Below are 26,801 nucleotides of genomic sequence, written 5' to 3' on the forward strand. Positions count from 1 at the left end.
TAGCAATGTTTCCACTTTTTGTAGGATTCTTTTTTGATTTTCAGATCATTATAGAGCTTCTGCTGTAGCCATATTGGCCTCTTCCCATTTTCCCTCTTTCCTTTGCATGGGGATAATTTGCTGTATTGCCACATTGAGACCATTGTCCTTATTGTTTATTTGAGTCCAGTCCATTGTCCTTATTCCGCTGTTCTCGCTCCTTCCTTTCTATCATTTCATGATCACGTTCACCAAAATTGCCTTCTTCCTGCAGATTCACAACCAATTCCTCTGTGTTAGTCAGAATCAAATCTAAATTAGCTGTTTCTCTGGTTACTTCCTCCACTTCTGTCCCCAATACATTCCAAGAACTTATTGGATATTGTGTTTCACCATATTACTCTTCCACCAGATGTCTGGATAATTAAAGTCCCCCATCCCTACCAGGTTGTGTGTTTGTGTTTGTTCTAGAAATGTCTGATTCACCTCTTATGCCTGAATAGGTGGTCTAAAGTAGATCCTACCATGACATCACCTCTGTGTTTTCCCCCTTTTATCTTCACCCAGAGACTTTCAGCTGGTCTACCTCTCCCCTTCTTCTGGACCTTAGAACAAATGTATATACTCCTGGTGTACAGTGCAACCCCTCCTCCCTTTTTCCTCCTGCCTGTCCATTTTGAACAAGCATGTTTCCACTATTAGGTACGCCATATATATGATGGGAAGGCCTCAGCTGGTTAAATCAACATAGCTTCATTGAAATCAACAGGGCTACATCAATGTACATCGCGTGAGGCCCATATGAAAGTTTTATAAAAGCCCTGTTTAAAACAGCTATTATTCTTCAGTGAATAGACCTTCATGCACTGTTGCTGATGCTCTCTAATTTTCCCTGTGTGCTTACACTGACGCTTAGATAGCCTATTTGAGTGCTCACTGCTATCTGCATGCTTTCTCTGTACTCCCTAGGGCCACTGTGATCCTTTTCAAGTGCTCCACCCTACAATTCCTGACCTCCCGGCTCCTGCTGACCGGGCTGATTCATTCTCCGTTTTGCCTCTGGTGGTTTTGATCTTTTCTCCATGCACTTCTTGACAGTTTCCTTTCTCACACTGTGCTCAGCTTGACAGTTCCCATCCTCTCTGCACTTTCCAAACTGATCAAATCCTTTTCCCCCAACTCCCTCACTGCTCTTTCTTACATTGCTACAACTCAAGGTGCTCTAATCTGGTTTTCACATAATCTACAGTGTGGTTTGTCTGCCCCTCACTATCCATATGTCTGACAAACAGGTGTTTTCCCCATTGCCTGGCAGGGTTGAACTTAAAAGATGACACAGCTCCCTTTTTTGTTTTTGTTTTTGTTTTGTTTTGTTTTTTAAGTAAAAACAAAATGACAGGCTAAGATTAAAAATGAAAAGTGAATGAGAAAAGACTCTTTTTGCTTGAGGTGTACATAGTAAGAAGCTTCACAATGTTCTAAAGCTCTTTTCTGCAAATATTTGACATTGAAAATAGCAAGTGTACCAGTAATTGCAAATTAGCATTAAGAGTATTGTGACAGACTGACAATATCCTGAACAAACCATATGGAATTAAGATTAACTTGATTTAATTAAATTAACCTGTATTGAATTAGGATTAATACCTTTGAGGTAACATTGTATTAAAAATGCAATTGTGTGTGCATTATTGTGGCACTGTATGTGCCTTCTCTAGTAGGGAGAGGGGATGCTAATGAACTTCCTCTCTAATCAACCCTTTGAGGCCACCCCCTATAGAAGTGTGCATATTAGAAGTATGTATTTACATAATGGCATAGCGAGTACACTTATAGAGTTTGTGGATGCTACCAAACTGGGGGAGTTGCAAGTGCTTTGGAGGATAGGGTTAAAATTCAAAATGATTTGAACAAACTGGAGTACTCTTCTGAAATAAATAGGATGAAATTCAATAAGGACAAATGCAAAGTACTCCACTTTGGAAAGAACAATCAGTTGCACACATACAAAACGGGAAATGACTGCCTAGGAAGTACTGCAGAAAGGGATCTGGGGGTTATAGTGGATCACAAGCTTAAATATGAGTCAACAGTCTAACACTGTTGCAAAAAAGCAAACAGCATTCTGGGGTGTATTAGCAGGAGCGTTGTAAGCAAGACAGGAGTATTACTTCTTCCACTCTACTCGTGCTAATAAGGCCTCAGCTGGAGTACTGTGTCCAGTTCTGGGCACCACATTTCAGGAAGGATGTTGACAAATTGTAAAAAGTCCAGAGGAGAGTAACAAAAATTATTAAAGGTCTAGAAAACATGACCTATGAGGAAAGATTGAAAAAATGGGTTTGTTTAGTGTGGGGAAGATAAGACTGAGCGGTCGGAGCATGATAACAGTTTTCAAGTACATAAAAAGTTGTTACAGGGAGGAGGAAGAAAAATTGTTCTCCTTAATCTTTGAGGATAGGACACAAAGCAATAGACTTAAATTGCAGCAAGGGTGGTTTAGGTTGGACATAAGGAAAAACTTCCTAAATGTCAGGGTGATTAAACATTGAAAAAAATTGCCTTGGGAGGATGGAGGTTTTTAAGAACAGGTTAGAGAAACAGCTATTATGCGTGGTCTAGTTATTACTTAGTCCTGCCTTGAGTGCAGGGGATTGGACTAGATGACCTATTGAGGTCCCTTCCAGTCCTACGCTTCCATGATTCTATGATTCTGTACATACTAGTTCAGACTGGGTTCTCTGGGGTCCAAGAGACAATGAAAGGGTTTTTGAATGAATAGCTTTGTTTTAAAGTGGCTCGTGGCCACCTTCCTGATCCAGGAAATGAGCAGGAGCCTTGGTCCATGGCACGCCCCAATCCTTTGAGAAAGGTTGGAAGGACTGGGCCTACTTAGGTCTCAGACTGTGTGCTTGTTCTTAACTAAAGCTGTGAAGAACTTGCAACCACAAGGAATCCCCTGGGGGTTTGAAAGACTGCTCCTGCCAGAATCCATGTTAGGGTTGGGATTAACTCAGGTAAGCTTGTTAGGAGGCATGTCAGGCTCTTTTCTTTTTTTAAAATGTGTTTTTTCTGTAATGCTTTTTATCTTAGGAATAAAGTAGGCTTGCGTAGGAAGTGCTGTGTAATAACATAGCTGTAGCAATCACAGCTGCTAACCATCTCTGAAGCAAGCGTCCTTGGCCAGCCTCTCTGTGCTGGGGATAAAACAGTATAGGCAGGGAACAGGGCAGCCTGGAAATACCCCAGGCAGAAGAGAAAGAGACATGAGTTTCCCACAGATGCTGGAACTAGGGGTACTGCTGCATCCTGTGGCTTGAAGTGGTTTCCATCATATACAGGGCCTATAGTTTGATTCAATGGCTCTCGGCACCCCTACTATACTAATTGTTCCAGCACCCCTGGAGTCTCCCCCAGAAAGGCAGTGGCTGGGGAGCTGGAAGCCTGAGAGTGCCTGCCCTTGCTGGACAACTAAGGGGAAATATAGAGGCAGATGCCCTGAACTGTAAGAGGTATGTCTACACTCCAAGCTGGGCAGACAGACTCACGTTAGTTCTGCTTAAGCTATCGTGCTAAAAATAGCAGTGGGAACACTGTGGTATGGGCAGCAGCTCAGACTAGCTGCCCAAACACAGACCCAGCTGACTCCCTGAGTCTGAGCTCAGGTGGCCAGCGTCCGCCACCACCCATGGCACAACATCCACAGGGCTATTTTCAGCATGCTAGCTTGAGTGGAGCTAGATCTCGTCTGTCTAGCCAGGCTGGGAGGCATGCTCTCAGCTGCTATGTAGACATACCCTTAGATCCTAAGGGCTTGATCCTGGCTTAAATAGTGCAGGATCAGATATTGGAGGCACAGTTGTGCCTAAAGATGCAGCAACAATGGCACCTCTCCCCATTGAAAATGTAGCCCTCCTCCTATATAACATGGTTATAGGGTTGGCAAGGAAAAGCTGCAGAATATCATTAATTCAGGGTGATGAGCTGCAAAGCTGGGCTTTATGAACTCAAGGAAAGAGGGGTGGGAATGGAAATTTTGTTGCCTCTTTTTCCTATAAAAGTTTTTCTTGTGCTGCTGAGGTAAAAAAAATCAAGCGTTGTAATTTTGATGGCACAATCGCAGAATTAAATGGTTTAAGTAACTTTCCTGTTTCTTTTGTTTCATTCTGGGGTAAAGAGCATGAGGACATAAAGAAATAATAACTAGTGCCTTGTAAAGAAAAGTGGTGATTAAAATGTAAAAGAAGCCAGGTGGTTGAGCTAACAATGAGTATGAGAGAAGAGCAGCAAAATGGCAAAACTCAGAACCAATGGGCCTGATTCTCAGTTTCACATGGTGTAATTTCATTGACTTCAGAGGTGTAATTGCTGATTTACTCCAATGTAAGGGAGAGGAGGATCTGGCTCGTTGACTTCTGCAGAGTGTCACCAGTGTAACTCAGCAGAATCATGTCCAGAGGCTATTTCCACAGTCTTAATTTCTGTATCTTAAACTCTTGCAGAGACTGGGCCTCTTACAAATGGAATTATCTCAACATAAAACTGGCATGTGTCTGCTCAGGCACTGAATCAAAGTTTAAATAATTCAGCATGAAAGATTTGCTTGAGGCTTTTGCCACACCCAGTTGGCATCATCTGCCCTTCGATGGACAGTGGCTGCTAAACAGATGTCAGACTGACTCAGGAAAGTCTGCTTAAATATAGTAGAAGAGTTTTTAGAAGATAATGTAAAACACCCATCATCCTGGAAGGGAATACACAGATAATATTGCCATGCATGTAATTTAATACTCAGCACTCCATTCATTTATATAAAGGATGCAAGATCAATTCCCTTGGGTTTGATAAGGATTAAAATAACTACTCCTTCTAGTAACGATTCTTTAAGTTGTTGTTCTTTTAAGTTTGGACTTTCCCACCTGTAGGAGAAAGGTGAGAAAAGTTTTGAATAATGAAAAACTTCAGCCTTTCTTCAATTTCCAATCCACAGTATTAACGATCGCCAATAGTACACAGGTTGTGATATGCCCAGCTGGCATCCCCCAGAATTATGCGCTTGGTGCTTGACTAGGGTGACCAGATAGCAACCTTGAAAAAACGGGATGGGGGTGGGAGGTAATAGGCACCTATATAAGAAAACATCCCAAAAAATGGGACTGTCCCTATAAAAACGGGACATCTGGTCACCCTATGCCTGGCTATGCCATAGAGTACTCCCTTAGGGCTAGATTGAGTCTTTTGGATCAGCTAAGAGTAAGGGTCCAGTCAAGGGAGCCTTCCTGCTCCACTTTTGCCCTAGTGGGCATTTCCTTTGCTGACTGGCATGTGAGGATTGGTGGACAGCCACAGTTCCTCTCATCTCCCACCTACTTGCTCTCAATGGGGAGTATAGGGTGTACACTCCCTGCTCCCTCCCCATGCCCAGAGTCACAATCAGCAGAGGCAAGGGTAGAGGGGATTACTCTCCTGCAAGGCCACCTTAGAGCAGGTCACAAACAAGCCCTTAGTTAAATTGAGGTAACACTGCTAAATTCGACCTAAAGTTGTAGTGTAGACCAGGCTTCAGAGTGAGCTGATGAGTCACAGCTACACTGGCCCGGCTCCCTCTAAAAGAGCCAGTGCCACCCTGTGAGAGTCCCCTTGCTCTCTTTCTTCTCACTTATGCCTCTAAGCAGTTGTTTCACGACTTCCTTCTCCCTCATCTCCTAGCCTCTTGTTCTCTTTTCCTGTATAGTCTCTCTTCCTTGGCCCAGTGTTCTCTTGAGCCTCAAATTTCTCCTCCCTGTGGTCAGTTGTCTCCCCACATAAGAACATAAGAACATAAGAAAGGCCGTACCAGGTCAGACCAAAGGTCCATCTAGCCCAGTATCTGTCTGCCGACAGTGGCCAATGCCAGGTGCCCCAGAGGGAGTGAACCTAACAGGCAATGATCAAGTGATCTCTCTCCTGCCATCCATCTCCATCCTCTGACGAACAGAGGCTAGGGACACCATTCTTACCCATCCTGGCTAATAGCCATTTATGGACTTAGCCACCATGAATTTATCCAGTCCCCTTTTAAACATCGTTTAACATATTTCTTTATTAACAAGAAAAGGGTCATCACTAGCTACCTTGTCTACTTTGTACAAGGCCTCCTATCTCCTCTGCTCCCATGTCTTGCATTATGACATGGTGAGCAAATGCCATGGTCTTTTTCCTGTGGCCCTACGCAGCATGTAGTTTGAAGGAGGTGTTGTGTGCCTAAGATCTGCTGTGGCTTTTGTTTGAGTACAAAACCTAACTCTCAGTGTGACACACAGTCACAATTAAGGAGCTTTTTATAAAGTACAAACCACATTCTGACAGTATTGCATTTTAACAATGAAATTCTAACATAAAACATTATTATTTGCTTTACTGTAATAATTATTATTAGGAATAGTAACCTCCATGTGTAGATTGATAATAGTGTATTTAAAATAAAGCAAAATACATGCATTCAGCTGGGTTCAACAGAATAAACAACACTCTAGATACAAGCCACAGAAATATAACCAAATAATACTAAGAAGCCATCCCATCTTCATCAGAGTATGATGCCAGTCTGGAGAAAAAAATGTCTCCAAAACCCTTCTTTGTACTGATCATACTGTGGGGCAGATTCTTCCAAGTAATATCATAGAAAGCCCCCAGATGCCATAGTTTTAAAGCAATAACCTCTTCTAGAAAGGGGTTCTTTAAGGAAAAGGAATAAAGTGTCAGATACTAAAAGTTCTAAGTGCTAATAGTTTCAGTTCCAAAAGCAACCTGTGCTTGGGCCAAAAGCTCAGCTATATTCCTGAACTCATTGGAAATCAGGCTAGGTCACCATGAAGTTGCCTCTGCAAACTTCAACCTAGGTTATATACCTAGACTGATGAAATTCACACTGGTAGACAGGACAAATTTCTAACCCACTATTTTTATACATTTGCAGGTGTCCTTTAAATTAATACTACTAACTATATAATCTAGATACCAGGGTTAAATGTGTTGAGCTCTAGTCACTATTTGTTGGCATCTAAGTTGCTAGCTACCATTAGAACTATTTTTTTTTCTTTCCTGGGGAAGTGCTGACATGTCTCTGCTGTGACCGCTACATGACCATTCCGTGGTGTGAAATCACCCACCTTCTTTGGAAAGGAGGGAACCTTTTCTTTTTTCCTTGCCTGTGATTTGGGGCAGTTTGGGACACCAAACTGAGGGTCTGTTCAACTCTGTGGCTTAGCACTTGTGTGGAGAAGATGGCTAAGCATTCAGGAAACTGACCAGTGGAGTGATCTATTCATCTACTGTAGTAAAAGTCGGAAAATTCTCCTAGCAAAGTATAAAGACAAGTCAGTCTAATGACTATTCAGCAAGTGGTATCATTTCCTGAAAAAGATTTGCAGAGAAGCTGACCCAACACTCTTCTAAACAAAATTTAGCACAGCATCTAAGAGCATTCAAAATCCAAAATATCCTGAATGCTGATCTTTGACCTTTTATTCCGTCATTTCATTACAGCTCCCCTCAAGTGGCATTGGTGAGTACTTTGCATTCTGGCTACCCCACAGAACTGGTCATGAATAAATCCTTGTTGCTTGGTCGCTGCTAGGCTATTATCACACCCTTACATCATCACAGTTAGCCGGACAAAAGGTGTAAGACTGACTCTGACCAAAACCCTCCCACTTTCAGCTTCTTGTGTGATATGTTTTTTTTTGTGATTGTTGTGAAAGTTGCATGGCATATATAAGTTGCATTGTGTAATTTTGACTTCTCGTTTAATGCTTTCAAGAACTGCACATATTTGGAGCTCAGCTGAGTTGCTAATGAATAGCTAATTTGCCTCTTTGGGATGCTAACACAAATAAGCTTAATTTTTCTCACATAAATAGCACTTGCAAAATTTGTAAAACAGAGCTTATGTGGAAAAGGTATTTGTTCTTTTCATCCAATTTAGTAGCACTCCGCTTGTCATTCGCTGAAAAAAACAGATGATTTTAATAGCCATGCACTACTCGGGAATGGTCATGGGCCAGTGCAAACATTATTCTATCTAGTACCAATAACTTCTTTTAAGATGACTTCACAGCTGTATTTTTAATAATATGTGTGATTCCTTAATGCTTAAAGTGGTTCATATTATACCTTTAATTTCTTTTATTATCTGCCAGCATTCCCTGAATTCCTGGGCAGCTAATACTCATTCACGTTGCCAGTCAGTCAGACTACAGTTTACTTCCATTAGTCTCACCTATCTCTTCTTCTTTGTGGATGCAAATGGGCAAAACAGAACAGCATTAGATAGTGTGGACTAAAACCCAATGTGCATTTCTAATACATTTTTTTCAGTAGAAATAAAAGGAAAGTGAAATGAAAGAAAGCAAGGGGATTCTTACACAATGCGGAGCCACCCTGTTACACAGAAATGAAGGCCGTATATTAAACAATTTCCAGCCTATAAGGAGGGGAGAGGAGAACAAAAGTCTGGTAATTAGAGAGTGTAGTAGGAAGAGAGCCTGAGATACAAGCTCTTGTATTATGTATTAGAGGCCTGGTATGACGCAGGACCTGCTTGCAGAATTTGGCAAGAACAGGGCTGATAATGCAGAAATACACATTTTTAAGAAGTGCTAAGCACAAAGTACTTACGCAAACACATTCTGATATTAAGTGGTACCAGAACGTTCCGATATTAAGGATGGTACAAAAACTTTCCCCAAGGGTAACAGGAACACACTGACCCCTCCTAAAAGATAAGGGCAGGGTGACAGTACATAATAGAGATGTTTTGATTGAACTAACATTTCAAGGTGATGGGGTAATAACTCGCCACATCAGGGGGCAGTAACTAACTATGTCAGAGGCAGTACTAACTCGTAAATGTATCTCAGAGGGAGTATCTTTGTCCAGCTGAGGGGGGAATGGAAAGTTCCACCATTTACTGAGCTGCGTCCATTGTTATGGGCATACATCCTCATAGAGTTGTCAGGTGCTATTACCATGCTTTGTCAACAATAAACCTGGCCTGGCACCTTCGTACATTAACAGATCTTGTGGTAGTTGGGCGGTTCGCTCAAGGTCTGCTGTGCCGGCTGTCTGTGCAAAGCTGGGGCAGCACACAGGGAAAACACACACACGCAGCTGAACATCTAACCATAGAGTGTACGTTGTTATTTTCAGAGAAGCCTCTCCAGATGGTGCTCCCTTGCTGGCCCTCTTCTTCTCCACTTCTGTTGGGTGCTTCCAAAACCCTTCTCCTTTCAGGTCACCTCCAATCTCCCCTCTCTCTCCACAACTTAAGGTGTTTTCTAGCTCTTCTGTTCTAGGCATGCTCACTCTTCATTCCTGCCAGGCTTTTACTTGATCCTTTTGTCCCCCCCCCCAGACTCCTCCCTTTGGAATCCTCCTCCCTTTGGAATCCTTATACTCTGCTCTCTAACATACTTTCCTGATCCTTTTGTAGCCCCTCCCTCCGTCTTCCACTAGTTTTTTAGTGGGCCCACTACTCTCTTTTGCAACATTTCTTCAGATCGTGAATGTCTCTCTCTCTCTCCTTCCACAGAAGTCCACATTTTCCTCCAGTCTCTCCACACGCATTCCTTGCCAATTCTCCATTTCTCCTAACATCCCTGCTCACGCCATCCTCATTCCTCTCAGTCTTATCTCAGTCTTTCAGCATCCATTGTGGCTGTCGTTGTCTCTTTCCATTATCTCTGAGTTATTTCATGACTCTTCTCATCTCATTCCTATACCTCTCGTTCATAAGTTCTTCCATTAGCCATCCTCCATCTGGGTTCATTCTTGGCCTTCTCTCTGTGTTCTTCCACTGGCATGGGTCAAAGCATTGGAGAAACAGCCCCCTTTTGAGACCCAGGTAGAAGCAGGTAATTGCTTCTAAGTTGTAGCTGTAAATTTTCTATCAATGAATAGAAACTGTTAACATTTTGTGGCAGCACCTCTGGGTTTACTGTGGCCATATAGTAATGTTTCTGAATCAATAATTACAATGTTGGGTTTGTTATACCAATTATTTTTTACTATGTTAGCAAACAGTAATATAATATAATCCTAGGTTGAAAAGAACTATTCATTTACTTTTTTTTTTTTTACCAGATACAGAATTCTCTCTGTAAAAAAGAAAGTTTGATGGTGTCACGCTGGTCAGCCATATTTTCTATTATGAAATAATACTACCTTAATTTTTTATTGAGTGCTTTTCAGTCAGAAGAATTATCTAACTCTTTAGAAACTTTCTGTATATAGGAATCAATTTGCATCCTAGTATAATGCAGAGCATTGGTAGAGTGGAACTAAGCAGCTGTTTTAACATTATAATAGCATATATCAAAAATATTGTATCTAATTGCAACTGTTGGACAAATATACTGTAAGTACTGCCAGCTGAGTGCAATTATCCAAATAGGAATTTAGCCATAATACAGTTTTGAAGAGGCACTGTCAGGTCAAATTTGGTTCAACACTTAGATTTTTTAAGATACGTTTTTACAAAAACTAAAATCAATAGATTGTTCCCATTTCTTTAATAGAGCAGGAATGAGTCATTTTGTAAACAATGATAACCCTCACCCTACGTTATTTACAGCCCAATCATTGCAGCTTTGTGCTGGCAAAGTAGACAGAACATGATGTTGATTACGGTATAGGCGGTCCCCAAAAACTAGCTTGTTTTCATTGTTCAAGCTGAGAGACATGCTTACAGTGAATAATACAAACAGTGAAATGTACATATGATTTTTAAAATTTTGCTATTTTTAATTTTCAGTAGTGTTATCTGTAATGTAGATTGGAAACTGTGATAGTTTTTTTTTTCAATATGGTTTTTAATTTGACAGTGTGAAAATTGGGAAGAGATATTTAGAGACAAATTTCCAAATGACTCTCATCCTGGCTTCCATTTGTGTGCACGCAGCTTTATTCACAAAAACATTTGCACACATGTATTTGAGCATTGGCAGCTGTTGGTACAAAGTAAGATTTTTTTACAGTGAGATATATTTTAATTATTTTATTTGTGAGTGGAGAAAAATTTATACTTAGCATAGTTTCTTATCTTTCTAGATAGCATAATTGGTTTGAGAAAGTACCAAACATTATGTTAGATCATTTAAAGTGCATTTTAAGTGCTTTGTGCATATAATGACTCATTACCTACAAAGCATATATTAATATATACCAAAATATTCACAAAAATGAATCCATATTTAAGATCTGAGTTTTCTTAGAATCATGGAATCATAGAATATCAGAGTTGGAAGGGACCTCAGGATATCATCTAGTCCAACCCCCTGCTCAAAGCAGGACCAATCCCCAACTAAATCTTCTTCTTCATTTCCTTTCACTCTTCCCAGAGCCTTCCAGATGGAGTTCACTGGACATTGCATCATGAAAGATTTGTCACATTCTAATTATGTATGGGTGTGAGCTGCCAAGTTCAAATCTGATCCTAGCGTGAATGTTTCCAAAATTCAAAGCCTTTGGAAATGGTAGCAAGGCTCAGCCCATTGTCATAGATTGTAACCAACTGTTGGGCAAGTGCATGGATGGGTTATGGTAAATGCACCAAGCTACTCTTTCCCTCTTTGTGGATCCTGCTCAAAGACCAATCACAACTGCAGTCACTGAACTCAAGGAGGAGCAGAGAAGCCATAGCTTTGTCCCCTTCCTTCACAGGGGAAGCAGGCTGCACTATTCTAACGTATGCAGCACACTCATTTTACCAGAACACCAGGCTGCTTAGGAAGGGATTCTATGTCTCTGAGGCACAATCCTTTAAGTAAACTCGTCACTATCCTGTGATGCAAGCAGTGGACAGCTGTCCTAGGTTGACCGAGACATAAAAACTACCTGTAGTGTCCGGACCCAGATATGGGCTGGAACTTTTCCCAAGAGTCTGGGGTTTGTAATCAGGGTTGAAGCACATCTCTGTCTAGACACTTGAGGCCCAATCCTGTTCCCGATGAAGCCTTCAGATCAGACCCTTGTATTTTTATATGTCCATTCGTAGGACCAGGGTGTCAATGCTTTATTTTTACCTTGCCACATTTTCAGCTGTTGTATTGTATAACTGCGGAATAAAACAGAGAAATAAAAATTATGGAGAAACACAGTTTTGAAATATCTGGTGTAGGGACTAAAAAGAGTGCACATTGTAACTTGAAGCATAATAATCCTGCATAAAAATTATGTGCAAAAAAAAAAAAGAAGGAAGAAATGGTATGAAATGAATTTTAGCTGCTGGCTAAGTGGAGCTGTAAATCCACTGTACTTGGCAATATATTGTAGTACATTTTATAAAACAATGAAATCTTAGTTAATAGAGAGCTCGCTGCAGCATCTACTGTTACATCTTTGTGGGGGTAGGGGGTGAACATCAGTTTTTCAGGTGGATTGCAAAGTGTGAGTTCTAATGAAGTTCTACAGCAGCATAATAACTGCCGTTCTTCCGCTTTTCATGCATTCCTTGAAATTTAAAGCAAACAATCTGAACCAAACAAATCAAAATCATGGCATGTTATCCTCAGTTATGAATCATACTTAGTTATTTGATGCCAGGAAGAATCCCAGGGGAGGATATTTATCTCTCCTGACAAAAGGGACTGTTTTCTGCCCAGCAATCCCCCACCCACCATCCCCTCACTAAAAGGGACATACTGCAAATGAGCTTTCAGAAAGTCAGTAGGAATAATTAACTTAGTTGTTTCATAATAATCTGACAAAGGACCCCTTGGAGCATTTCAACCAAACAAGATGGCAATTTTATTAACAATTGAATGTCAGATTATTTTGCTACATTCCATTTTATTTATAATTTATAAAAGTTTTCAGGTTCCCCCTCCGCCCCCTTTAGGTTCCTTCAGTGACACCTCAAGCCAAATCATTATTGTACTTACAGATTGTGACTGTCAAAACTATGCCACACTGAAGTCAAAGTAGTGGGTGAATATGGTCCTGCGAATATGCAACAGCTGTCATCTTCCTGCTTGTTGGGAGTATGTGTCATGGAATTCTTCACTAGCATTTATACATGACTCAGGCTAGTACAAATCATCCAAAAATAATAAGATATTCGAGTGGTTAGGGAAAGACAGCTTTGTCTTGTCACTTGCAAAAAAGTGAAATCTCCAGAGCATATATAATTGTACTAGGCAAGTTTAGGATTTCTATTTCAGAGATAATCACATATTCTGTAGAACTGTGTTGTCATTTTTAGAAATACTGTGCATTGTGCACAAAAAAGTGCATTTAAAAAAAATGTTGCAACTTGCTTTTACCTTATTAGAACCTCAGCTGCCTAGCTCTTTCTAAAAGAAGTTGGTGGAACTGAAGAAAAATAAGCAGCCACTCATATAACTTCAGTTGAACCTGAAGTAAATGGACACTGTATATTTAATTTATTAAATGCAACATTTCTTTACAGATTAGCTTAAGGGCATATGTAGTTGATGTGCATATTTGAAGTTATATCTTGACTATGGACTAAAATGTGCTTTTAGCTCATTTGTAGTCATGGATACAAAAAAAAGACTGTTTTTATGTAACAATGCAGTTTCAGACATAAGAATTTTGCTCTTTGTAATAAATAACCATAATATTACTTCAGGAATAAAACTTCCTAGGAATTCCCCAGATCATGAAACCATGCCCTGTAGTTTAATTGCCAAGAAAACAAATTTACTGTGCTTAAAATGTGCTCACTTTAATCTAACCTTGTGTATTTCTCATAGACAGAGGTTCATATAATAGTTTTGTCTGTATGTAAAAAATTTAGATCTGTTGTCAAAAACATCTCAGAAATATATGCTAGCTCTTAGAGCTGTAGTCTAGCTGTATGTTTCACCTCAAATATTTATTAAATATTACTATTTAATACTAAATCAAATCATTGGGCCCTTACTCAGGGCCAGAGTGTTCCCTCTAAGGCTAATGGGAAGGGAGGTAACTCAGCAATATTCTCCTCTTGTGGCTCCAAATTCCTTCCTGCAAAAATTAGGGTTTGTCACACCGCAGAAGGAGCAAGGTTCTAGACTTCATATTCTGCTGCTCTCATGGATCCACAAGAGGCACAGGGCCATCTTCATAGAGGCTCTGGGCATGTCCATTGGTACTGAGCCTTCCCCAGCTCCCTGGAAGCATGGCCAGAGCTTCCTCTAGCTGAGAGACCCTGGATCCTTGCTTACAAAAGGGGTTCTCAGCACAAAGGGGGCTTAGTAAGAACTTAGTGAACATTCCCATAGAATCCCAGCAGGTTGCCAGGAAGGATGATACTCCTTGGACTTCCCCACCCTGACTTTCAGCGAGCCTGCTGCAGGCTCCCACAAAGAAGAGATGCTGCTATAGGGGAGACTGACTCCCTCTCTCTCTCAGTACTTCCCTGAGGCCAGGGCTAATCAGCGTCTGGCCCAGAATATGTATCCATTTTCATTTCTCAAAATCCTACTAAAGTCAATGAGTATTTTTCTGAGAAAGAGCTGAGTGAGGACCTCAGGATTGGGTCCTGTAACAGTATTTTGTATTTTGGTCCTAATCCAAGAATCTTTTGCAGCCACTGGGCTTTGGATCAGGGCCCCAGAAAGGAAAGATGTTTATTTGGTTTAAAGAACTGACCAGGGACTCAAGAGATCTGGGGTCAATTCCTGACTCTTCCATAGTCTTCCTGTGTGAACTTGGGCTCTCAGTTCCCCATTGGTAAAATGAGGCTCGTAATACCTCTCCATCTCCCAGGGATGTAGTGATGATACATTTATTAATATCCAGTGATCAGTGATAACATATCTGCCGAATGGGTATCCCTGTGGGACACTATAACAGCTTTGTGGATTGTGTTGGGTATATGAAATGCTGTCATGCAGGCTGGTTCAATTATAATGGCCCTGAAATACTGAATCTCCTTGATGTCAAGTGATAAGTGAATGCTGCACTCTTAGCTGACCTGCACTCTGGGTCAAAAAAGGCCAGATATAGGGCAGCTTACAGAACACTCTAACATAGACTCCAGCAAATGCAAAATATGTGGTTTGACTGTAGAGCAGAGGAACTACAGGCCGTTGCTGATAATCATGACTTAAAAGGTTTCTATGAGGTGGTCAAAGCTGTGTATGGGTCCACTCAATCTGCCTTAGCACCACTAACAAATGCTGATGATGAATCTCTCATCACAGATCGTATTGCCATCCACCAATGGTGGTGTGAACATTTTAGCGAACTACTTAATCATTCATCTACTGTTTTTGAGGAGTCGCTGGATAGTGTCCATAAACTGCCTACATCTACTGCACTTGCCTATCCACCCACACAAGCTGAGGTGTTGATAGCTGTTCAAGTAATGAAAAATAATAAATCCCCTTGTCCCAATGCCATTCCAGCTGTGGTTTTCAAACATGGAGGAAATTGTCTCAATTGACGAGCTCTTTGAATTTTTTTACATGAAGTTATACTGTCACAACTGAAAGATGCCAACATTGTCACTATTTATTAGTGTAAAGGCTCAAAGAGTGACTATGGTAACTACCATGGTACCTTTTTGCTCTCCATGGCTGGCAAGATTCTTGCACAGATCCTCTTGAACTGATTTGTGACCCAAATAATTGACAATGTTCTATCTGAGTCACAGTGTGGCTTTCATGCTCAGCAAGCATGATTTTCATCATTCGACAATTACAGGAAAATTTATGACATGCTTTTCATCATTCGACAATTGCAGGGAAAATGGTGTGAATAGCACCAACATCTTGTTTCTCAGTCTAACTAAGGCATTTGATATGGTCAGCTGCACTGCCCTCTGGAAATTGCTGAGTAAATTTGGATGTCCAGACAATTTTATTACCATCATTCAGCAATTCCTTGAAGGCATGGCTGGAAGAGCTAGTGCAAACATATCTATTTCCAATCATGAATGGGGTGAAGAAAGGATGTGTCCTCGCTGCTAGCCATTTTGGTCTTTTCTTTGCTGCATTGCTAGAGGAAGCCCTTTGTGATGTTTCAGATGGTGTCCTTATACACTTCTGCACTGGTAGGCTCTTCAGTCTTTCCCATCTACATGCAAACACAAAGATGATAGGAACATTGATCCAGGAACTACTCTATGCCAATGATTGTGCCTTGATGATGCACTCTGTATCTTGCACACTGCTTTGCTGCGGTGCCTCATAACTCTGGCCCCACCATCAGCTGAATGAAAACTGAGGTTATATACCAGCCAGCTCCTCAACAACCTTACCAAGACCTGTCAATAAGAATGGAAGGTACCATGCTCTACGCTGTCACCTTACCTATTTCAACAGCATGTTGAACAATGAAGCAACAATTGACCATGAATTAAGAAAGCCAGTGCCACATATGGTCGCTTCTATCACTTAATCTGGAAGCAACATGGAATCTGTATCCAGACTAAAAACAAAGTTTATGATGTCCTCATGACATTGCTCTACTGGTGTGAAACATGGACCTACTTTTAATGACACATTAAAAAGCTTGAGAGGTTCTATTTGCAATACCTACAACGATTGCTGGGCATCAAATGGCAGGACCAGGTTTCCAACACTGAAGTTCTGGTGAAAGCTGGTTTGGTCAGCATCGAGGCTCATTTGGTCTGTGCCCAGTTGAGATGGACTAGCCATGTAATTCAAATGCCTGAGACCCATCTATAAAAATAAGTCTGATATTCTGAATTAAGCTCTGGCCATTGTAAGCATGGAGGTCAGATGAAATACTTCAAATACACCCCGAAAGAAAATCTGTGCAAGATGAACATTTCCTATTCAACCTTTGATCAACTGTCGATTGATCGTATTGTGTGGCACCACACCATACGGGTGGGTATCCACAACTTTGAGAAAAATCATGTGGAGCAGCAGGAAGCACAGCGCCAGCCACAGAAACAATGTGCAGGTCAATCAACACAACTAGGCAAATGGCTCCACGGTCAGTGGAGTAATGTTGTTCTTCCCGAATTGGTCTATGGAGTCGTGCAAAAACCCATTTGTACAAAACTATGATGGTCAACATTGCCCTCGAAACTGAGGTGACCATCATCATCATCATCGATAATGTTTGTTAATGTCATTGAGGTATTCAAAATCTATGGTACTGGGAGATATATCATTACTTAGGTAGACAGAAGGACTACATAGCACCTTTCATTTGAGATTAATTTTTGGAGAGATTAGATCACAGCAGTAATTTAGTAATCATAATTTTATAGTTGCTATGGCTGCTGACATAGCAACATTGCACTTAATTAAAGTATTAGATTAACACTCTCACCACTCACCATTACTTTTTGTTATGTCTCTGGAATCACTAGCAGCTAATGTACGGATGGATACAAAAATCCAGGGAATAGAAGTCAATGGCCCATCCTTAACATGTTGGCTTCTTGATAGAGCAAGTAATAGCCAAACTGGCTGCAGCACTTGCATGCACAGTAATAAGCTCTTCATGTACAAGAACAGCAGCCATCTATAACTATGGATTACAAAAGCATTGTGATATTTTTAGCAGTGGGACTTGTTTGTATTGTGTCCCTGAGCCCTCCCTCCTTTAACACATGCATCCACTCATTCACTGTCTCCTTTTTGTAATAGGTTACGTTTTTGTGTTTTGTGGGGGTTTTTAAACTTGTGATACACCAGTTTAATATTGGTATGTGACTTAACAAACTGTTATTTATATATTACTATACATGTCTATAAGTGCCTATCCTCATACGCTGTGGACATTATCCTGATCAATTGAATTTTAGTTGTTTTTTAAAATCTCTATATACATTTAAAAAATTTTTTAAATTAAGCACACTGCTAACTATGCTAGAGAGCCATTTTCGGTGCAATTTGTGGGTGAAAGTCAAACAACATCAGCTGAGAAAGAGGACTTGGTAAAGGACAGTTCAGAGGCCAGTCAGAGTCACTATGGTCCAACACATTCTGTGATACCAACACAGAATAGTACCATACTCCACATGTAGTTTCATTGAAATCAACTCCTCTTGGAGTGAGGCATTGCTCACTATAAGAGTATCAGAGTTGGGTCCTAGTTGTATCCTTTTATTTTTGTCGATAGAGGGTATGAGACATCCAGGAACCATGATTAAAAGGAACTTCAGGAGTCAGAAACTAGAAGATTCTGGCCATAAGCAGGGTAAGAGGGACTGAGTCCCTATAAAGCAATTAACTTTAAAGCTGATACAAAGGGCCCATCCGACTGGTTTTCTTTAAATAAAAATCTTCTCTAGAACATACTGATCTTTTGGCAACAACTTGTCCAACTGACAAAACGTACTTTTTTGTTATCAGTTACTCATCTCTTTTCCTTTTTTTTTTCTCTTTGAGTTTTTTTTAAGAAGTTAGTAGGAAAATATCTGGAAATGAGAAACTAAAACTCTTTTGTTTTTACTTTGTAGTGAATTTTGACCACTTCCAGATACTCCGAGCAATCGGGAAGGGAAGCTTTGGCAAGGTAAGTTAGAAGTTGAATTTATTCATGAGCTCAGTGCGGTGCCTTGTAACTAAAAACAAATTATCCACAAACTATTTATTGTAGCAAGAATAATAATCCTGAAAGTGATTTTTTTTCTTGTATGATGGGTGGTAAGTAGAGGTGGGCAAAGTTTTAGTCAAGAAAATATTTCATTGACATTGGCACATCTGTAAATTTGCAGCATTTTTGAGATGCTAAGTTTCAAATTTCACACAATTCATTTTTAACTACTAGAATAACTGAAAATGTCATGGCAAAACTAGGTATTATATTTTTTGTTTTCAAGCTGGGTTTGTTGGTTGTGATTGGTCATTATAATCTAGGTATACTTGGTCCTGCCTCAGTGCAGGAGGATGGACTAGATGACTTCTCAAGGTACCTTCCAGCCCTACATTTCTATGATAAGTCCCGTGGTACGAGATCTGGTTTCTTAATTGGGTGAGCTGACATCATGTGATCAGGAGGGTTCTCAGAAGCCATTTGGACTCCCTTTCTCTGAAAAACTAGTTCAGGGGGCTGTTTGTTTATTTTTTTGAGAAATAATAAATATGTGTGGGGTATGTTTAAAAATCAGAACAGCACTAATATTTGATGCTTGCTTTCTTTCCTAATTTATATATCTTTGTCATCAAGATAGATGAAAAAGATATATAAATTAATTATAAAATATTGTGTGTGTGTGTGTTCATTCTTTCCTGAACAATTATTACATTTCTGGTGTTGCCTGAATTACATTGACATGAGTTTCGGCCACTATGCTTTTGTCTTTGATATTTAAGTTCTGCACAGTTTATTTTTCACCACATCTATGAAGTACACTATGTGTGTGTCTTTGCATTAAGGGCATCCACCCTCTAACTTTGGGCTGACAGAAGCTTGTTGCAGTGCCACTGTTTCATATTTTTTCTGCTGCCTACATCACATTTAGTTTACCGTGTTCTAAGGGCAACTGCCCTCTGAAATCTCTGATCAACTGAGGCATCTGCGAACAATTAAGAGAAAAAGTAGCAGTAATAGCAGTGGTTTTAACACATTGGAAAAATTGCCAAATATGGCTACCACAGCACCACTACCTGACAGTTTGCAAGTCTGAAGCTTTATGCCAAAGGTGAATTTCACAAGCTGGTGTCTTGTGGGTGAGGGCAGGGAAATGGGTCCTTGAAGTTTTGCAAAATATGAAATGTTAAAGTTGTTGCAAAGCACATAACGGATGAGCAAAGAATGCTGCAACACAGTTTTCACCAACTTCACCTTCTCCTAGTAATAACCTAGGAAACAATCAGAGTACTGTCAAGGAAGCTGTTATTTTTTTCTTTTTGTTTTTATGCATCAAATACTGAGGGCCAGATTCTGACTGTCTCATTTTGGGTAGCACTTTACTCCATGAATATCTCCATTGAACTCAGTGGGACTATTTGGAATAGAATTAAGTTCTATTCATTGTGAATAAAGGGATCAGAATATGGCCCTTAAGATGAAACCTGCTGGGCAATCAGTGTTGTTCTCCCATTATTTGTACCCACCTATTACCATGGTATCTGCGCTCTGTAATATAGGGCAGGTACTATATGTGGATAACCAGAACTATAATGCTCAATGTGTACTAAGCTCTACCCTCCTTGCTAAGCTTCAGTAATGTGGTTGGGTGTTAGGGAACTCTACAGAAGCAAAGCTGGGAGGAATTCTCTCCCTGAAGCCCTGTGGGTCTCATTTTGCCAATATGACCATGTTTTCATACAGTTTTTTAAAACTGTACTTTAAAATAGTTAAAAACTACAGAGTGACAAGACAGAGGAAGCAATTGGGAATGAAAAAGAACAACCCTTGTCTTGATGAGACATGACATAACTTGCATAAAATTACAGAAGTTATATCGACCCAACAAAACAAAACAGCCACTATTTTAATGCCTCCCAACAAAAATATTATCTTGTATTTCCTCTGTGGATACACAGCAACAGGCCATTGACCAACACTGAGAGCTATCAAATCCATGATTCTGTCACACTTAGGCCTTGGCTACACTTGCCGCGCGGGTCGACACGGTGAGTTCTACTTCTCGGAGTTCGAACTATCGCGTCTAATCTAGATGCGATAGTTCGAACTCCCCGCGCGCTCCGGTCAACTCCGGAACTCCACCACTGCAAACGGCGGTGGCGGAGTTGACCTTGGAGCCGCGGACTTCGATTCCACAGCGTCTGAACGGGTAAGTAGTTCGAACTAGGGTACTTCGAGTTCAGAACTTGCGTACCCTAGTTTGACCCCCGCCCTTAGTGTAGACCAGGCCTAAGGACCGGATCCACTCACATGGACTCCTGCTGGATTCATTGTGAGTCTACCTGGGATGGGTTAGTAATGATGTATCATCATAGTGAACTACTACGTAAGTCAGAGAGGAGGTTGTTATAAAATGAAAACAGCCATGTTTTCAGTCGTAGGTTAAAAAATAATTAATGTCTCAAGCAGAGAAGAATAAACGTGAAGAAGTAAAATGTCATGTTTCTAAGATGGTGTTACAAACATTGGAGAATGAATAAAAAACTGTAGAGGGAAGAACCTCTGCTGGCATAAGTTGTCATAACTCCTTTGAAGTCAATGGAGCTATGTCAATTTACACCAGTTGAGGATCTGTCCCTAGATTTGTACAAACATTAAGGGAAAGTCCTCTGAAATTTTCAGTGGTTAGGCAGCTGAAGTGCTGTGTCTGCTGCTTATGATGTTGATCATACTTGACTTACTGTTACATTGTGTTTCCTGCAGTCTGCCTGTTGCATCCTCCTGTTGTATCCACCTGTTGTCGCTTGTCTTATTTTGTAAACTTTTCAGGGAAGGGACCATCTTTTTGTTACAGTGTTCAGCACAGCAGGGCTGGGACCTTTAGGTGATTCTTCAATACAAATAAAGAACTAATAATAAATTAACCAAGGTTTTATGTAAAGTATGTCTTGCTCTCACATACAGTGGGAAAATTAGTGTCCAGAAGGTTGAGTGCTTATTAATGTTACAACCAAGGCATTTTAATCCTGTTAATTAGCTTCCATTTCTCAATCTTGAAAAAATATTACTTTATTATGGTTGTTTAAGCTTTTGGGTGATTATAGCTGATATTTAATTATGGTCTTTGAGAATATATGAAGTTACTTTGTGTTAAGTAAAATAGATCTAATATTTTAAAAATCTCCCCTGTCAAACTTAACCTGATACACTTAATTTTCTTAATTATTTAAGGATATATAAAGTGAAAAAAGCCTGTTATTAACTATATAAACCTGTGCCAGAGAAGCTGAAGCATGACTGTTTTATTGTTGTATCTACCCTCCTTCACTATTTAATTACTATAGACATATCGACAATAGAATTTCCATCAAGGCAAAATGACTGAGATAAAGAGATTTATTTTTTTTAGTGTGACAGGAGAGGCCTACAATTTACTTTGGTCATAAAGGTCTGAATTTCTTGAACAATATCCTGTAATTTTAAAATGTGTTTGGGGTGCATTGCTAACTAGATAGATTTAATATTTAGATTTCACTTAGTATGTGAATTAGTAACAAGTGCAAAATTTAGCAATATAGCCCCACAATTTGTTACCAAAGATCAGAGATATGAAGGTGCTGAAATATTTATACATGCTTTGACCATAAAAGACATTATAAATGTCCTCTGATGACTGTCATGTTATCTTGCGTAGAGAACTAGGCAGAACAAAATGTCTGCCTTGCAGCCTATAACATGCACAGTGATTTAGATCCGTAGGCTCTGGCAGTGTCTTCAGTTCTGCCCCTAAAGAGCACATCAAGTAATGTTGCTAACAGATATTTTTCCTTGTAGAGCAATTTACTAATTCTAGAGACTATGAACAGCATAACATCAGTACCTGCTGCTAAATGATGCATTGTGTCCTTATCTTTCAAATTTAGTTTGCTTTTGTGAAAGCAGTATATATAGCCCATGATGGGCAATGGAAGTATTCCCCTGATGGGAAAGCACCAAAGGGCTGATGTAATTGGCCCTACTCTGCCCCATCTAGTAGGCCCCAGCATAGCAGTCTTACCAGGGCCAGGTACAGTAAGACTGCAGTTCATGCTGGCCTTAATGTCCACAGAATGTGACATAGAAACATCCTGATCACATATACCCTTTTCTGTAGCCATCCTCTGCTTTATTTAGATTGGAAGCTCTTTGGGGCAGAGGCTGTCTTTTTTTGTTCTGTTTGTTCGTTCAGCACTTAGCACAGTGAGGTCCTGGTCCATGACTGGGGCTCCTAGATGCTATGGTAATACAATATAATAATAATAATTATAACAACAACAAGCTGGTAACAGGGAGGAAGTGTGGCACACAAACACCTATTATTACTGTATACCATTGCAGGTGCACTTCTGTACTGGGATGACTCTCCTGGAGCCAGGTTTACCGCCACATGACATTAGCAGTTTGCTGCAAGCAGCCATGCTACACCCAATAATCTGGCTCAGTGTTGTTTACCAGATAGTGTTACTAAAACTATCTTTAAGAACTACACAGGCAGGAATTTTCACAGCTAGGTGACACTGGATTTTCACTTTCAGGTCATGACACAAATTTTAGCCATGGTTTGAATCTCAGATGTGAAGCCATGCTTCATTGTGTGGTTGCATTCCTTAGAGAGTTTTTCAGGCTACACAGTGATATGTGCCCTTGTATCTGAAATGAGAATGGAGCTGTTTCTCTCCATTCAGGGCTTTTTTTGTTGGCAATGTGTTCTGGGCAGGGAGCACCCAGACTTTGCCAGCAAAGGGTTGCACTGAAAACTTGTCTAGAGCCTGAGGGCTGCACCTTTAGTAATTTGCATTAAATGGAGCAGATCATTTTTGGATATGAAGGTGTGATCCATGGAGATTATGAGTTCCAACATACAACATGACCTTCAGAGGCTAGAGGCCAAATTCTGATCTCAGCTATTCCAGTGGAAATCTGTATCACTCCTCTCACTACAGTGTAGTTAACTCCATAATTATACTGGTGTAACTGAGATCAAAGTCTGGCCCTACAAGTACCAACACACAGTGGTCTGTCTTGATCCAAGCATCTTTGCACTTGTATCAAGAGAGAGCACCATGTTGAATGATGGCTGTGAGGTGCTTTGTAGAACTCTAGAGGTCTCACTTACCCAATAGGGCCATGCTTTGGCTAGACCAGCTCTGAGCAGCTAATAGAATGAATGCATTTGTTTATTGAGTTGGTTGTAAATATTCTGGGTACTGTCAAAAATGAAGGAGCCAGGCTGCAGTTCAGAGGCTTCAAAAGGCTATTATTCAGTTCAAGAAAACTGAAGAAAAGGTTTGGGATCTTGTAGCAATGAGTGGGTAAAATACAATTAGACATCAGTTCTCTGAGCAGCAGTGAAAAGAGGATATACTAAATAATATATGTTGGAAATGCAGCTATAATACTCTTCGCCAAGAAACCAGGCGAAGCAGGAAGGAAGAGCGTTGTCTATTTCGAAAACATAATCAGGTCACAGCTCATAGTTTTTTAAAAGTATTTTTGATAAGCATGCATCTAGTCCTGGACATTAATTAGTGGATTTAAAATTAAAAACATGATTGTTCTGCTAATCCAAAAATAATCCAAAAGATGAAAGTAAAAGCTCCAAATATCTTGGAATGTTAGGATCCCAACATATAATCTATTTGTGAGTCATAGAATGGGCTTTGGCTTAATTGTATGACTTCTGTTTCCAGTAGGACTGTGTAACCTTTCAATTCAACATCCCAGAATGTGGGACAGTGAAACAAAATCTGCGGGGACAGGCAGCAGTATGTGCCAGCATTGGTTCCCACCAGCAAAGTGTGGGCCAGTCTGTTATTAGTAAAAGTTGATTTTTACTGAATAGAGAAGTTAAAGGAACTAATGAAAAATGTTAAGAAGTACTGTGTATTCAAGGTACTTATTAATGCAGTCAAGGCAGAAAATGGAGGGAAAAACACTCAAGCTACAAAATTACATAACAGTCATTTTAAAGTGGAGGGGTGGGTCAGTGTCACAGAGAGAAAAGAAACTTGGGGAGGGGGCCAATCTGTTATTTCAAGGTCAGTTTCCTATCCTCTGATTTGCAATCACCTTATGTGAGAACTAACATGAATTCTTAACCCAAGTGATACATACATACAGGAGCAGTGTGGGGAAAAAAGGGAAAAGATTTAGTTAATTTTTGGTGGGAGGAAGAAAAAGGCTTAATTTAAAATAATTAAAGAGTTTATGGGTGACGTGGAGTGGAAAAAGACTTGGGGATACTGGGAAGCATGAATCTTCCATCTGTTTTGGACCGGGAAGCCATCAGTGCAACATTAACATTTTATACTGTGTATTTCCTTATTACACACATGCTTCGTCATGCACCAGGCTTGCATGACCACATACTCGCTACACACTTCCATGTACATTGTAATTGCCCTAGTGGGAGATGTGGGGGGGAGAAAGAATCATGTCTAGCTCTTAGGCACAGTTTGCATGAGGAGACCTCACCCTCTGTTCTGAATCTAGCCTCCTCCAAAGAAACAGAGTTTGATTCTGACATGCAGTGACACTAAGCATTGTAAAAGTAATTAATCAAACTTAAAATGTAATAAAATAAAATAAAAATGTTATCCTCAGGCAACACCACTTTGACTTTTGTGGAGCGACTCATAGGAGCTTCCTTTTTTAGCTTTCCTTGTTGAATGGAAAAATAAGTCAAACCTAAAGTAGCATATCAGTCATCAGAGTTTTATATGTATTTTTAACAACATGTTATGTTGATTCATATGTCATCTTTCTTAATAATTATTTCAATATGCTGAATTGCCCAAGGTACAGAGCAAAGCTATTTTACATGAAAATATCTTTCAGTACTAATATGTATTTATGTACCTTGCAGAACTACCCACCCCCTAGATCTGATATTTAAAAAGTGATATCATTATACTTATTTTTCTTTAACTATGTCTGTATTTTATGCAATGCACGTGCTAATATGTGAATTGTGCTTCAGTTCATGTGACATCATTTGAGGCAGGGTTCTCTAGTGATAGGACCTTGAGCTGGGCATCTGATGACCAGTGCTCTATTTCCAGTTCTGTCACTAACCTGTGCAACTTTGGGCAAGTCACTTCACCCCTCGGTGCCTCTGCTTCTCCTCTCAGCCTTTGTCTCTTTCTCTGGAGACTGTGAGCTCTTCAGTACAAGGGCTGTTTGTACTGGGCGAAGCATAAGGGGGCCCAAAGATGTCCTTTCTTTTGAAGAGTGGAGGACCTAAGTCAAATGGGTTCATTCTCATCACCTTTGTGATATTTGTTGAGGATGAGTTTAGTTGTACTATGGTACTATGAGTCGATCCGTGACCATGCATAAGGTCATATTTACTGAAATCGGCATGTTTAAATTTACAATGTGTCTTGCCATAGATTTTTAAATAACAAAAATAGCCTAAATTACATTCTTTTAAAATATGCATAATATATTTTATGTAGCAGATGTATACCAACTCGATTTCTTTCTCACAGACGCTCCTCTGAGCAGATTGGCATTCAGACACCACCTTCAGAGTAAGCAGATACACCGGTACCAATGAAAGGATAGTTAGAATTGAATATGAGAGACTGACCCCCTGTGGGAATGGGAAACTACTACTATCTGTATTACATGCCATAACCCCTAGCATAAACATTAGTGGAATCCAACTAAAGCAAGTTGACAATTTTACCTATCTCGGCAGCAACATCTCCAATGATGGATCTCTTGACAAAGATCACAAACAGGATACAGAAAGCTTCTCAGTCACAGAAAGCTACACAGAAAAGTCCTGAAATCCCACAACATAATCCTCTCAACAAAAACAAAACTTTACAATGCTTTTGTGCTCACATCTCTCAGTGAGACCTGGACACCATACAAATGGCATATCAAACAGCTAGAGGCCTTCCATATGCGGACTCTGTGCACCATTATTGGGATCTGCTGGCAAGACAAAATTACCAACCTGGAGGTTCTCCAAAAGTCAAATGCCACAAGCATCGAGGCCATGCTGCTGAAAACCGAACTACGCTGGGTTGGACACATCATTACGATGTCTGAACATTGACTCCCCAGAAAAACTTTATACGGAGAATTGGCACAAGGACACTGGAATTAAAGCTGCCCCAGAAAGCACTACAAGGACAGCATCAAGAGTAGCACACACTTTGGTACAATAAAACTGGATGGTCTTGAGAAGGCTGCATCAAATAGATCAGCCTGGCGACATACAACACTCAGAAGCCTTTCCAAGCCTTTGAAGAGGACAGAAATAATCGACT

At 40.2% G+C, this 26,801-nt stretch overlaps 1 protein-coding gene across 3 annotated transcripts in view; it reads left to right on the forward strand.

Annotated features, from left to right (window-relative positions):
* STK32C (serine/threonine kinase 32C) overlaps positions 1 to 26,801 on the forward strand; it is a 227,502-nt gene that overhangs the window by 116,502 nt on the left and 84,199 nt on the right. For all 3 annotated transcript variants that reach the window (XM_045022789.1, XM_045022786.1, XM_045022788.1), the window contains exon 2: positions 18,407 to 18,462. In XM_045022789.1, coding sequence (XP_044878724.1) covers positions 18,407 to 18,462 — 56 coding nt within the window. The remainder of the gene's footprint in view (positions 1 to 18,406; positions 18,463 to 26,801) is intronic.

The sequence above is a fragment of the Mauremys mutica genome, chromosome 7 (genome assembly GCF_020497125.1).
Source record: "Mauremys mutica isolate MM-2020 ecotype Southern chromosome 7, ASM2049712v1, whole genome shotgun sequence".
Taxonomy (NCBI): domain Eukaryota; kingdom Metazoa; phylum Chordata; order Testudines; family Geoemydidae; genus Mauremys; species Mauremys mutica.